At 31.0% G+C, this 13,832-nt stretch overlaps 1 protein-coding gene across 1 annotated transcript; it reads left to right on the top strand.

Moving 5' to 3' along the window:
- Window positions 1–362: 362 nt before the first annotated feature.
- LOC102591841 (sugar transport protein 13) lies at window positions 363–6,662 on the top strand. The gene is made up of 5 exons (XM_006359848.2): window positions 363–603; window positions 1,321–1,643; window positions 3,303–3,427; window positions 4,650–4,941; window positions 5,593–6,662. Exons 1-5 carry the CDS (start codon window positions 468–470, stop codon window positions 6,286–6,288), a joined length of 1,572 nt encoding a protein of 523 aa, XP_006359910.1. The 5' UTR covers window positions 363–467; the 3' UTR covers window positions 6,289–6,662.
- The last annotated feature ends 7,170 nt before the right edge of the window (window positions 6,663–13,832 follow it).

The following is a 13,832-nucleotide window of genomic DNA, read 5'->3' as shown; positions in this document are numbered from 1 at the left end:
ATGAAAATCATAACAATCTAAACACTATTTCAAAAAACTAAACATCTGATAAAAATAGATAGATCTCATCCATTCCGAACATTTTTAATATCCCAAACACCCAATAGTCGCGCCAACCATATGTGTTATGTGAACATTATTTTCTAAAAACTAACAAACGTTTGAGTTGACTAGTACACAGCCGTGTAGCAAGAAACTTTTACTACTATATACCTTTTTAATAAATAATATTCACAAACTAATATAGTCAACTCATTTATATTCCACGTGTAAAGCTACTTAGTGGCGTAGGGTTCCATCTTTGTTAATTCTCCTTCTTTTTGTTTCCCATTACTCTATATATAGCCCCCATAATTTCATCACACAAAAATATCAAACTCTTTCATTACATTTTTTTCTTATATAACAAATTATCTTCTTTTTTGTTATTAACTACTACATTTGAAGCCGGAAAACTTAGTAACACGATGGCCGGTGGAGGATTTTCGACCTCCGGTAACGGAGGCACGCATTTCGAGGCTAAAATCACACCAATTGTTATCATTTCTTGTATTATGGCTGCTACCGGAGGACTCATGTTTGGTTATGATATTGGAGTTTCTGGTAATTAAATTATATTACTTCATATTCTTATTATAATCGCTTTTTATTTTTATTTTCTGCTTTTAATAAACCTATTTTTGGTTTCCATCTTTATATTATGATGATGATCATGACGTTACAAAATTTTTGAACATTCCCTTCTTTGTTTCTGAATCTACTCGATAGAGTATATATAAAATACTGTGCTATTTAAACAGTATCGGAATTGAATTTTTTAGTAAGTGGATTCGAAGTATAAAATAGTACAAATAAATAAATTAAAGAAATTCAATATTTACGTACATAATAAAATTTCTTTTATATATAATGTAAATTTGAATAAAGCCGTTGGAATATTTTTAAATGCTAAATTTTCTGTTTTTTCCCCTTTTTACCCTTATGGGTTAAATTAATGCTGACCAAAGTCATACTTGGTTGAATCTTTCTAAAATCTGCAATATTGCTTTCAAAGCTTTTTTTTTTAAAAAAAAAATACCTTTTTTAGTACAAAAAGAAAAAGAAGAAATTTAAACTTTTCCGACCAAGTGGGATTTTCCCAACTCTCTCGAAACTGATTTTTTTTTTGAATATTTATAAAATCAACTTATTCATCTAACAACAACAATAACATTAACATATTCAGTGTCACAAATAAAACATATCAAAAATCAAGAACATATGAATTACTTTATTAAAAAAAAATCGATTAATAATGTTTTATTTTGTTGAAAAATACAGGTGGTGTTACATCGATGGATCCATTTTTAAAAAAATTCTTCCCAACGGTTTACAAGAGAACAAAGGAGCCAGGTTTAGACAGTAATTACTGCAAATACGATAATCAAGGCCTACAATTATTTACTTCATCTTTATATTTAGCCGGATTAACGGCGACGTTTTTCGCTTCTTACACGACAAGAAAACTTGGTCGGAGATTAACTATGTTAATCGCCGGTTGTTTTTTTATCATCGGAGTTATACTAAATGCTGCTGCTCAAGATTTAGCTATGCTTATTATTGGAAGAATTCTCCTTGGTTGTGGCGTTGGTTTCGCCAATCAGGTTTGTCTGAATATTTTTTGACTGCTATAGTAAATACGTTTTGAAAATGGATAAATTTCCATCATTTTGATGATGAATGAAATAATTATGAGACTTTTTAGAAATGTATAAATTAAAGAACATATAACTTTAATTTAATCCACCTACCCTCAATAAGGAATGGGTGATAATGATATAAAGTTAACAGTTCAAAATACAAAATAAAATAAAGAGGCTAATAGCCTAATACAATTATATTCAATTTCCATTGCATGTGCAAGGACCACGCTAGTATTTTTTTCATTATTTTTTTTCTCTTTTATAGTTTGATTGGGACTTGGGTATATTAGACTTCCTCTATTAGAAAACTGTCCCTAATTTTTTCTTTTTTTGGTATTAGAAAAGTAGTATATATATATATATATATATATATAATATAGAGTACTATTTATTTAAGATTAATATGATAAGTGGTATATATCTTTTTAAAGTACCATATGTTCCGGTTAAATCAGATATTTTAAAAAAATTTAAATGTTGAGAGAGAAATAAAAATAATATAATAATTACACATGAATCTTTTATATGATTCTTCTTCTCAAGAATATCTTAATTTTAATAATTTTTTTTTTGTCATAATCGGACGCTGTGGTCGGCCATAGACCACGGTGGCCATGTTGTGGAAAATGGGAGACGTCGGGGTCCACAACTGAGGGGGGTGGGTGGGTAGGTGAGAAAGATCTACCTTTGATATTTATAGCGTTTTGATTTGTTTATCATGTTTTGATTGGTATGAAATTTTAAAAAATAATTGATTTTTAATTTTTGTGGTGTCCGGAAAAAAACAAATTGAAAAAGCAAGAGTATATATAATTCTTTAAGTCCAAATCTCACAAAGCTATTTTCCTAACTTTTTGGTTTTCTTGCTAGAAATAATTTGGGTCAGGGACTTTGTTTGTATTACACATGTGAGTTAGACTCTTATAGAATCATACTTTATAAGAAAATAAATAAAGTTTAGGTGGAGATTGAAAGGTTTGTCTTTGTCTAGAAAAGTCCTCCATAGGCAGCTTCCTTGTAACTTTCCCACTTTGCAAAGCTAATTTCTTTGATTTTAATTACTAACTTTATTCTTTTTCCCATCACTTCTCACTTTTTCTTTTTTGATAGATGTCCACTACCTTAATTTATTTTTCTCCTTATCCTTACACCTTTTGATTCAGAAATATATATAAGTCGTTACGTTTACTATATTTGACACGATAGCTTGAGGGCGGGTCAAATATGACTGATATATTTTTAGGTTAGTAAGTTTTTTTTAAAGATAAATGCATGTGATATTTCATATAATACACGTACTTTTAAGTGTGCTAGCTCCCAAAGGAACAATACATTTATTTTTATCTTATCCATTTCATTAACTAAAAGAAACCTTAAAGTTAGTCCTCTTAAGAATCTGATAAAATAAAACTTTATTTAAAAAGGATTTGCAAGTCACTCGTGAAGAAAAAAAAAATCCCTTTTATCATATGGAGATTATACGAGAAAGCTCTTTCAATATTTTATTTGAGTAATTTTTTGATTTTATTAATTTATATAATTTTATGAAAATTTCTTTCCGAATTTTTCTATCTTCTATTTATCTCAAAATTAAAATTTAATGTGCATGAATATTTTCAGGCAGTTCCACTATTTTTATCAGAAATAGCACCAACAAGAATTCGTGGAGGACTTAACATTTTGTTCCAACTTAACGTAACTATTGGTATTCTTTTTGCCAACCTCGTTAACTACGGAACAGCCAAGTAAGTTTCTCCCCCTCTCGGAAAAATAATTTACTCGCATTTGATATTTATTTTATTATGACGTTCAATTATGTGATCTTGACGTAAGAAATAAATTAAAATGTTTGCTTTTATTAACATTGGAGTATATATAAGGATTACACGTGTAATTTGTTTACCTATAATTTACTGTAAAATAATGTTCATTAGTCAATTTTTTGGCCCTAGTTTATTACTAATATTAGTCACTACCTACCCACCATGTCCTACCAAATAAAATTTAACGTCATGAATTTGATTTTTTGGTCTAAAAAAATGCATAAGTAGTCCACATGGTTGAAAAAATTGGAGCCTTTGATTAACGCCTCTTTTATTTTTAATTTTCTTCATTTTTTAAAGAGACTATTTTTTAAAGGGTCTGATTTTGACACTTCATTTATTCTTGTGTGATATTTTGTGTACTTGTCTTTATTGTTCCACTTGACTGGAATTATTTCTTTTCAACTACCACAGTACTACTATACACTTCTAAATAAAAAAAGTGTATATTGGCAAAAATTTCTCCTAATAAATACAAGTTTTATTTGTTTGTTTGAATTGTCTAGCAAACAAGAGTGGACCATTAAAAGATTAAACCATCAACATGCATTGAGTATATTCCTACTTCTTATGCTTCATTTTTTTTAAATTTAATTTAAAAAAGAATGTCATTTTCTGTATTTAATACTCCATCCATTTCATATTAATTAAATTATTGAGACATTTTTTAAATTAACTTAATTGTTCAGTTTTCAAGACTACATTTAGAGTGTTCTTTCAATTTTACCCTTCATTAGTTAGTATTGGAATTAGTGATTAATTAATATTTAGTTATTTTAATCATAAATTTGATAATAATTAATAAGGGTAAAAATGGAAAACTACGTTCAATTTATGTCCTAATCTACTTTTCTTAAAGGGTGTGAAACACCTAAAAAATTCAATTAATATGGAATTGAGGGAGTAACTTTTAGTTCCACGTTCTCATGTGACATCTTTATAATATTTAAAGGACATTTTGGTATATCACGCAAATTTTTAGTTTAAAATCACAATATTCAAAAGTCTTCATTATTTTCATAAATCCCTCGTACAGTCAAACTCAGACAGATAAACCGAAATAAATGATAAAAGTTCATGGTATAGCTAGAATAACTCCTTTAATTGACTACTAATTAACCATATCTTATATTTCTAAATGCAGAATTAGTGGAGGATGGGGATGGAGATTATCATTAGGGTTAGCAGGATTTCCAGCAGTCTTGTTGACTTTGGGTGCATTATTTGTTGTTGAAACCCCAAACAGTTTGATTGAAAGAGGTTATTTAGAAGAAGGCAAAGAAGTACTTCGAAAAATCCGAGGTACCGACAACATTGAACCTGAATTCTTGGAACTTGTTGAGGCAAGTCGTGTTGCTAAAGAAGTCAAACACCCTTTCAGAAATTTACTCCAACGTAAAAATAGACCTCAATTGATCATCTCTGTTGCCCTCCAGGTCAGTTTATTAATTAAGTATTTATTATTTTTCAAGTTACTAGTTTGACTTATTATGAACCATTAATTGAACTTCTTCACATAATGCTTGGTTATGAAGCATTCAATTTTGTGCCTAATTTCTAGTGTCACACTAATAAAATAAAGGAAGATAGGTTTTGTAGTACTAACATGCATGTGTCCTACACTTTGTTTGAATGGTTGTTACGTATTGTTTCATAATGTAACAATATTATAGTATTATATTGTATAGGATATTATTATTATAGTTCTTGATTTTATCATGTTTTATTATTGTTTGCTAATAATAATCTACCATAGTATGTTGCTTATGGCATTTTGATTATCACATGATTTTTTTGCGGTTTTGGCTATTTTTGCAATGTTTCCTGTTTCGATTTTCTCTTCTGTCTTCTTCTTTATACCGGAATTTGTTGCACTCTGGCCAAGGGTATTTCAGAAATAGTCTCTCTACCTTCATGAGGTAGTGGTAAAATCTGCGTATATTCTAACCTCCCTGACCTCACTTGTGGGATTTCACTGGATATATGTTGTTATTATTATTGGTGTTATATTATATCATTTTGCATCGTTACATAATGTCACATATGTTACGGAATAGACAATTCATTTTTTTTTTCTTTTGCAACAGATATTCCAACAATTCACTGGAATCAACGCCATTATGTTCTACGCGCCCGTTTTATTTTCAACACTAGGGTTCGGAAGCAGTGCAGCTCTTTACTCAGCCGTCATCACCGGAGCAGTCAACGTTCTCTCCACCGTAGTCTCGCTCTACTCCGTTGACAAGCTCGGACGACGATTCCTCCTCCTAGAAGCCGGGGTTCAAATGTTACTATCTCAAATAATAGTCGCTATCATCCTCGGTATCAAAGTTACGGACACTTCAGACAACCTTAGCCACGGTTGGGGAATCTTCGTAGTAGTTATGATCTGCACATATGTATCGGCTTTCGCGTGGTCGTGGGGCCCACTAGGATGGCTAATTCCTAGCGAAACGTTCCCATTGGAAACTCGTTCAGCCGGTCAAAGTGTTACAGTGTGTGTTAACTTGCTCTTCACGTTTGTTATGGCACAAGCATTTCTCTCAATGCTTTGTCATTTCAAGTATGGCATATTCTTGTTCTTTTCGGGTTGGATTTTCGTTATGTCGTTGTTCGTTTTCTTCTTGTTGCCTGAGACGAAGAATGTTCCCATTGAGGAGATGACGGAGAGGGTGTGGAAGCAACATTGGTTGTGGAAGAGGTTTATGGTTGATGAAGATGATATTGATATTGTTAAAAAGAATGGACATGCTAACGGATATGATCCCACTTCTCGGTTGTAAAAAAATAAAAAAAATGTTAGGGGGGTTTTACGTTGATTTTATCATAGTAAAGATGAGTAGAAATAAGTCAAACATGCAAGAGATCAGAGTTTACTATCTAGTGATAGCGATAAGAGTTACTCACAAAATAGGTGTGAATTTGGATTTTTTTTACTGCTTGTTTTCCCCATTTATATACTCCAATGTAGTAGAAATTGTTTAGTCAAAGTGTAAGAGATACAATATGGTGAAAATAAATGGAACCATATAGCTTATGTATATTAGAGATTTGGTATAATTCATTTTGGGCAAGCACTTTGATGTTTAATTTCTTGTAATGTATGTATGGTGGCTCAAAATTTGGTATAAGAAATGATAAACGATTTGAGTAATTACTTTTTTGATGTCATGAAAAAAGAAGAATTAATTAGTTTGTATGTCCGATTGAGGATAAGTTACGTTTGCAACTTTTTTGTACAGTTTGTAATTTTGTTGTAACTTGTATAACTTCTTCGTCTTCGTTTTTCTTTTGTTGGAAAAAATCATTAAGATTTATCTAGTCCCTCGCATGTTTAAGATTCATGTATGATATAATTTATTTATTTTTTCGAATAGTTATTTGAACAACGAGTTAATTTAATTACGTAACATTCGTGCCAATAATGCCATCACAATTCAAAATAACATGTCCAAAGCTAAGTATCTTTAATTAAGATCTCACTGCTTATTCGTTTTCTTCATTTGTATATAAACAAGCGTATTGAGACATGCAGAAACATGTGGGAAATTACACTCAATAATCTTTAAAATGTGTGATCTTGAACTTTTGACCCATGTTTATCTCATGAACAAATCTTCAAGGTCAAAGTGAAAAGTATTACCCATGGGACAAAATTTATTAAACTTGTAGTATAAAGGAGGATATATGAAAATGGATTTTTGAGGCGATGTATATTGTTGTATATCTCCTAATATATCTATGTATATATTTTTGTGTATATCCATATATGTCCTGTGTATCATGTATTTCTATTATCTCCATAAAAATCTATGTTAGATATACAGTGATATATGTGTATATTATCGTAGTGACGTTTTTCAGGTCAATTTCAACTCTAAATTTTGACCTCAAATTATCTTCAAATGTTATATATATTCAACAAATCCAACCACACTCACCCAAAAACATAAAAAAGACATTTTTAGATAGAAACGTAGAATCATTTCTGGATAAAAATATGTGTTGAAAATGAGACTCTCCAGCGTCCTGATATTTTTATCTAAAAGTTAAGAAGGGGGGGGGGGTTGAATTAAAAATTCCTTTAGTCGACTTCTCACCTGCAAGTTAGTATTACTAATAGCGTATTGGTAGTTACTTATAGATATGCATTAGTTTGAATTTTGAATTGAAAAGATTTGGTATACAGTTTGTATCGTATAAGACTCTTCTAGATATAGAATTTGTGTCCTTGTAGGAGTTAACCACATCGGTTGTTCTTGTACTTTGTATCTATAAAAGAGCGCCTTGCTCTTTCATTAAGAAAAAGATCGAAACTCTATTTTACCAATTTATGGTATCAGAGCATCAATAAACAATAACAAAGTAATAATGACAGGAAACTATAATGAAGTAGACAATTCTCCATACACGTTGCAACCAACTGATAACCTTGGAGTGTCTCTGGTCACGTGTTTGCTCACACATGATAACTATTCGACATGGCGGAGGGCCATGAGAAATGCCTTGTTGGCTATGTGAAAATTAGGCTTTGTTGATGGTAGTCTTTCGCGACCAACAACAAGCTCTACAAACGAAGCTGCCTGGATTAAGGGAAATTCCATGATAATATCTTGGATTTTTAACTCTCTTCATCCCTCACTTCATAGTGGTGTAGCTTTTTTTGATACAATATGTGAACTTTGGAAAGATTTAGAAGAGAGATTTTCACAAGGGAATGCTTCTCGAGTTCACCAGTTGAAGATGGAGATCGTGAATACACAACAACATGATCAAACAATGAGTGTTTACTACACCAAATTGAAGGAATTATGGGATGAGTATGAATTGTATTGTCAGTTACCAAACTGCAGTTGTGGTGCCATTAAGGAATATACAACAGAAAGGGAAAAAGAGAAGGTTCATCAATTTCTTATAGGATTGAATGACAAATTTAATGTTGTTCGATCTCAGATTTTAAATATTGAACCATCACCAACTCTAGCTCGTGTGTATGTACTAGCTTCACAGGAACAACGACAACAACAACTCACTACAAACAAAGAAAATAATTTATTGGAGGGGGCGACATTTGTTTCAAAGAGAAACACCAATACTTTCAATTCTCATCAATTGTCAGGTAACCCTGATGTCTCCAAACTATTTTGTGATCACTGTAAACGGTGGAGACACACCAAAGATAAATGTTTTGAACTACATGACTGTCCAGATTGGTAGGAAAACAATAGAAAAGGAAAGGGTAAGTCAATTAATCCCAGTCGAACATCAGAAATTGAACGTGTGGATTACTCCCTAATAAATGGTTTATCAAAAGAATAATATAACCAACTTATGTCTCTTTTAAGCCTTGAAAACTCCAAGGGTATCGATTCAATGGCTAACTTTGTTGGTAAGGCTGTTACTTTTCCTGCCACTAATTATGAATGGATATTAGATTCGGGAGCGTCTGATTATATGACTTGTCAGAAGAGTTTTTTGTCCCTGTTAGTTCATCTGTTACTGCTAATACTTATGGAGACGTGACTCTTAATTCTTCAATAACCTTAAATCATGTTTTACATGTAGCCATGTTTGGTTGCATTCTTATTTCTATCAGTAAGTTGACACAATCATTAAATTGTGTTGCTCATTTTTTTCCTTCCTTTTGTGTTCTGCAGGACTTAGCCACGAGGAAGCTGATTGGCATGGGTAAACTGAAGAATAGTCTTTATTATTTCCAAAGTCAAGCACTAGTTTCAGCTCTTTTGTCAAATAAAGAATAAACTATTTTGTGGCATCAACGTCTTGGTCATGTATCTTTTAGTCGTTTGTCTTTCGTTTCAGAACTTCAGTTTTTTAATCTTAATAAGTTAGATGATTATGTGATGCTTGCCACCGAGTTAAGCAAATTCGAAAGTCATTTCCTATTAGTTCTATTAAATCTAATGAAGCCTTTGATTTGATTCATTGTGATTTATAGGGTCCCTATCATTCACCTTCATAGTCAAAGTCTCATTATTTCTTGACCATTGTGGATGATTTTACCAGAGCTACTTGGGTGTATTTTCTTAAGTCTAAAACTGAAGTTTTTCATTTGTTAATTTCCTTTCTTGCAATGGTACAAGACAATTCAATCGTCTTGTTAAAATCATTCGCAGTGACAATGGCACAGAGTTTACTAATAGTTCACTTCAACAATGTTGCCGGGAATAAGGATTCTAAATCAATTTTCTTGTATCTCTACACCCCAACAAAATGGTGTAGTAGAACGTAAACATCGACATTTACTTGATGTCGCTAGATCCTTAAGGTTCCATGCTGGTTTACCAATAAAATTTTGGGGAGAGTGCGTTTTAACAACTTATTTAATAAATTACACACCAACACCTCTTTTATCTGGAAAAAGCCCATATAAGTTGTTGTTTTTCTCAAAACATTCTTATGCACATTTACGTGTTTTTGGATTCCTCTATTATGCTTCAGTTATTCCACGATCTCGTGATAAATTTCATGATAGAGTCGAACCTTATATTTTTCTGGGTTATCCATATGGTCATAACGGTTATAAGGTTTTTGATCTAAAAACACATCAAGTATTTGTTTCTCGTGATGTGATTTTTCATGAAAGAGTTTTTCCTTATAAAGAAAATACTCTTTTTTCTCTTAAAAAACAACCACGAGTACCTTTACCATTATCGATTGATGATCCTGATCAAACCTTTTCAAGCTAAGGTCCACCATAAGAAAATCTCAATCCAAGCACAATACACCTAAATATGGCTCCAAGTAAGGCTGGCAATTGGACCGATTTTTGTCTGGTCCGATCTGATTTCGGTCCGGTTCCCGTACCGGTAAGTTTGAACCGGTAAGGAACCGGTCTTATAGGTACCGGAGCCGATATCGAAACGGAACCCAAATTTTTATCCGGTTGATCCGGTTCGGTAAGAACCGGTTCCTGTCCGATTCAACGGTCAATTTAATTTTTTATTTTATTTTATTTTTTTTAAAAAGTTGAATGTTGTAAAGCCGTTAGGCTGGGGACCAAAACGGCTCCAAACAGCCCCCCACCCCTCTCTACCCCTTAACACTATAAATATACCTATATTTTTTCATTTAAATCACAAATTCACAAACTATTTCATTAATATCTTATAAAAATCTCTTAATTTTCAATCTCTCATAAATTCATAATTATTATTTTGTGATATTGACTTGGAGTTCGAATTTCGGAGATTTGTTTGAAGTAAATCGAAAGCTTCAATTGGCTTCTCTCAATTCCGACTTTGGTTATACGTCTACTTTTACGTTAGACGTTCGGTACAATTCGTTTCCTAACTTTTAATTTTTTTATTTTGTTTATTTAATTAAGTTATTTTTTTTTGTTATATTATCTTTGTTTGTTTTTTTAATAATATTAATTATTTTAAAGTTGAACATGAATTTGGAAAAATATAGTGGTAAAAGACCAATGTCGGAAAGAAAAAATAATAGGGGAGGAGGAACTATTTATAATTCTAAAAATTTGCCACCTCCTAGATTTAGAATTAATACTAATGATTATACTCATGCTGATGAAACTTCTTTACACGAGACTCACGACCCATTGAATTTAATTCCAAAAATGAAGTAGATCATGAAACTTTAAATAGATGTTTTACTAATTTTGAGGAAGAATTAGATGAGGAAGTAGAAATAAATAAGGAAGATGATGAGACCCCTACCCCTACTAGTCCGACTATCGAATTTTCGGAACAAGATGAAGTCCCCTCTTTACCTACTTTTTCAAAGACCGTTGTACGTGTTAAAAGATCTTTAGTATGGAAATTTTTGGTACAAAATGAGGAAAAAAACTATTGTTACTTGCACGAAATGTAAATTGATCATGAAACATGTAACTACGGGTACACAAGGGGGAACATGACGACTAAGAAGACATTTGAGAAAGTGTAATAAAGAATTTGCTCGCCTAGATGATATAGAAAGGGCTAATAGAAATGGAATACCCATACCTGAAAATTCTATGGGAGTTGGAGGTTCTAATATATATGGTTCAAAGTGTATTAAATATGACTAACCCAGCTAGCCGAAGCACACACCGCACATATAGTAAAGAAAAAGATCGTAGAGAATTAGCTAAAATGGTTGCTGTTTGTGGTTTGCCTTTTTCATTTCCTTCACATCCTGGTTTTATTCAGTATATTCGGGAATTGTATAACCCAGATTATGAAGGTATTCCAAGAAGTACAATTAAAAGTGATCTTTTTAAATATCAAAAAGAATATTGTCATTTTCTTCGTTGTTTATTTGTTTATGATGATGGTAGATTATCTATTACTTCTGATATGGGACGTAGTCCTAATGGTAATGATTATTTTACAATTACTGTCCATTGGATTGACCATGAATGGAACATGCAAAAACGAATATTAGGATATAAATATGTTGAAGAAACTAAAACCGGTGCTTATATAGCAACAAAAATAGGCCTTGTTTTACAATTTTATGGAATATGTGATAAAATAATGAGTGTCACTTTAGATAATGCTTCTAATAATTTAAAAGCAATTAATTATTTAAAATGTAGACTTTGTCCAATTGATAATGATTCTTTTCATATTAAGTGTGCCGCACATGTGTATAATTTGATAGTAAAGGATGGTGTTTCTCAATTTGGAATTTCTTGTGAAAAAATTAGACTTGCTTGTAATTGGATTTTTAAAGCTAAAATAAAAGCTAGAATTACAGAATTTAAAAATCGTTGTAAAGAATGTGGACTTGAATATAGAAAAGTTCCAAAAGAAGTATGCACTAGATGGAATTCTTTATTTGAAATGCTTCAAGTTGCTTATATTTATCAAGAGCCGGTACAATTAGTTTTTAATGCTCATAATGCGGACCCGAATTTGAGAATTGGCTATGAAGATTGGGAAAATACAAAAGAACTTATTGAATTTTTAAGTGTTTTTTATAAAGCAACAAATGCTGCTTCTGGTCAATATTATCCAACTATTTCTTCTGTTTTAGTAAATATTTGTGCTATTTCATCTGAATTTGCAAAATATAAAGGAAAAGATCGATTTGAAAATTCCCTTGCTTTTATGATTGAAAAATTCAAAAAATATTTTTTCCCTATTCCTCAAATCTATTTGACTACTACTACTTTCAACCCAAATTACAAATTAAAAGGTGTTGAAAGAATGGTTGAAAAGATTTATGCAAATTTAGAAATTAAAGATGATGAAACTCCTAGTGTTGAAGATTGTAAAAGTAGCATATATATAAAAGCTAGAGAGTTATATAATACATATAAATCTATGGAAAAAAATATTCCAATAGTTGAACCTCCATCTTGTAAACCTAGAAGCGATGATACGGATGATTGGATGGATGATTATCTTGAGCTTGAATCATCTACTAATAATGATTTTGATTTATATTTCAATCAGGCACGGGAAAAGATTAGGCATGAAGAAGGACAACTTCAAGCTCCAATATTAGTATGGTGGAAGAATCGTGAAAATCAATTTCCGACCCTTGCTAGGATTGTTCGAGATGTGCTAGCGATTCAAGCATCATCGGTCGCTTCAGAGCAAGCCTTTAGTGCGGCGAGATTTATGATTGGAGATCATCGATATTCATTAGCAAAGGATAGTTTGGAAATATCGGTGTTGTTTCGAGATTGGGTCAATGCCGAAAGAAGAAATACCGGACTACCACAATTAAATAGCCAAATAGAAGACGAAATAGATGAAATATTTGGTGATAATAGTGATGATGACATGGAAGCAATGGAAGAAGAACGACAAATACAAGTTCCAAAAAATGTTTCTTTTGAAATGATACAAAAGTTACGAAAAGATTTTAAAAAAAGTTTCAATTGTTAGTACAATAATTAATATTCAATACCTAGATTATGTACTCTTTGTCTCTTTCTAATATTTGTATTGTACAATTTATTTATTTGAATAAATATACGGCTATTCGCCTTGATTTTCTTTTAAAATAGTCTCTTATATTTAATCCAAGTCATTTTAGAAATTTAATTTTCAACTATTTTAATATTAGTTTAAAGTTTAAACTTTAATATAAAATTGAATTTTAAGGTTTAAACTTTAAATTCAATATAAACTTTAAACTTTAAACTTTAAAGTCAATTTTAAACTTTAAAATTTAAATTCAATATAAAGTTATAAACTTTAAAAGTTAAAGTCAATTTTAAACTTTAAAGTTTAAAGTTTAAACTTAAATTCAATTGAAACTTTAAAGTAACTTTAAAGTTTAAAGTTTTAAATTGAAGTTTTTTAATAATATAATTTTATTAATTAATAATATAATATTATATAATAAT

The sequence above is a fragment of the Solanum tuberosum genome, unplaced genomic scaffold (assembly GCF_000226075.1).
Source record: "Solanum tuberosum cultivar DM 1-3 516 R44 unplaced genomic scaffold, SolTub_3.0 scf00309, whole genome shotgun sequence".
NCBI lineage: Eukaryota > Viridiplantae > Streptophyta > Magnoliopsida > Solanales > Solanaceae > Solanum > Solanum tuberosum.
Note: the sequence above shows the minus strand (reverse complement) of the source record. Positions and strands in the feature narration are given on the sequence as shown.

What these genes read in the sequence shown, in the direction of transcription:
- LOC102591841 (XM_006359848.2), top strand. Translation starts at nt 468, where the DNA reads ATGGCCGGTGGAGGATTTTCGACCTCCGGTAACGGAGGCACGCATTTC. An exon ending in TTATGATATTGGAGTTTCTG is followed by an intron (nt 604 to 1,320) that starts GTAATTAAATTA and finishes TGAAAAATACAG; the next exon opens with GTGGTGTTACATCGATGGAT. An exon ending in GTTAACTACGGAACAGCCAA is followed by an intron (nt 3,428 to 4,649) that starts GTAAGTTTCTCC and finishes TTCTAAATGCAG; the next exon opens with AATTAGTGGAGGATGGGGAT.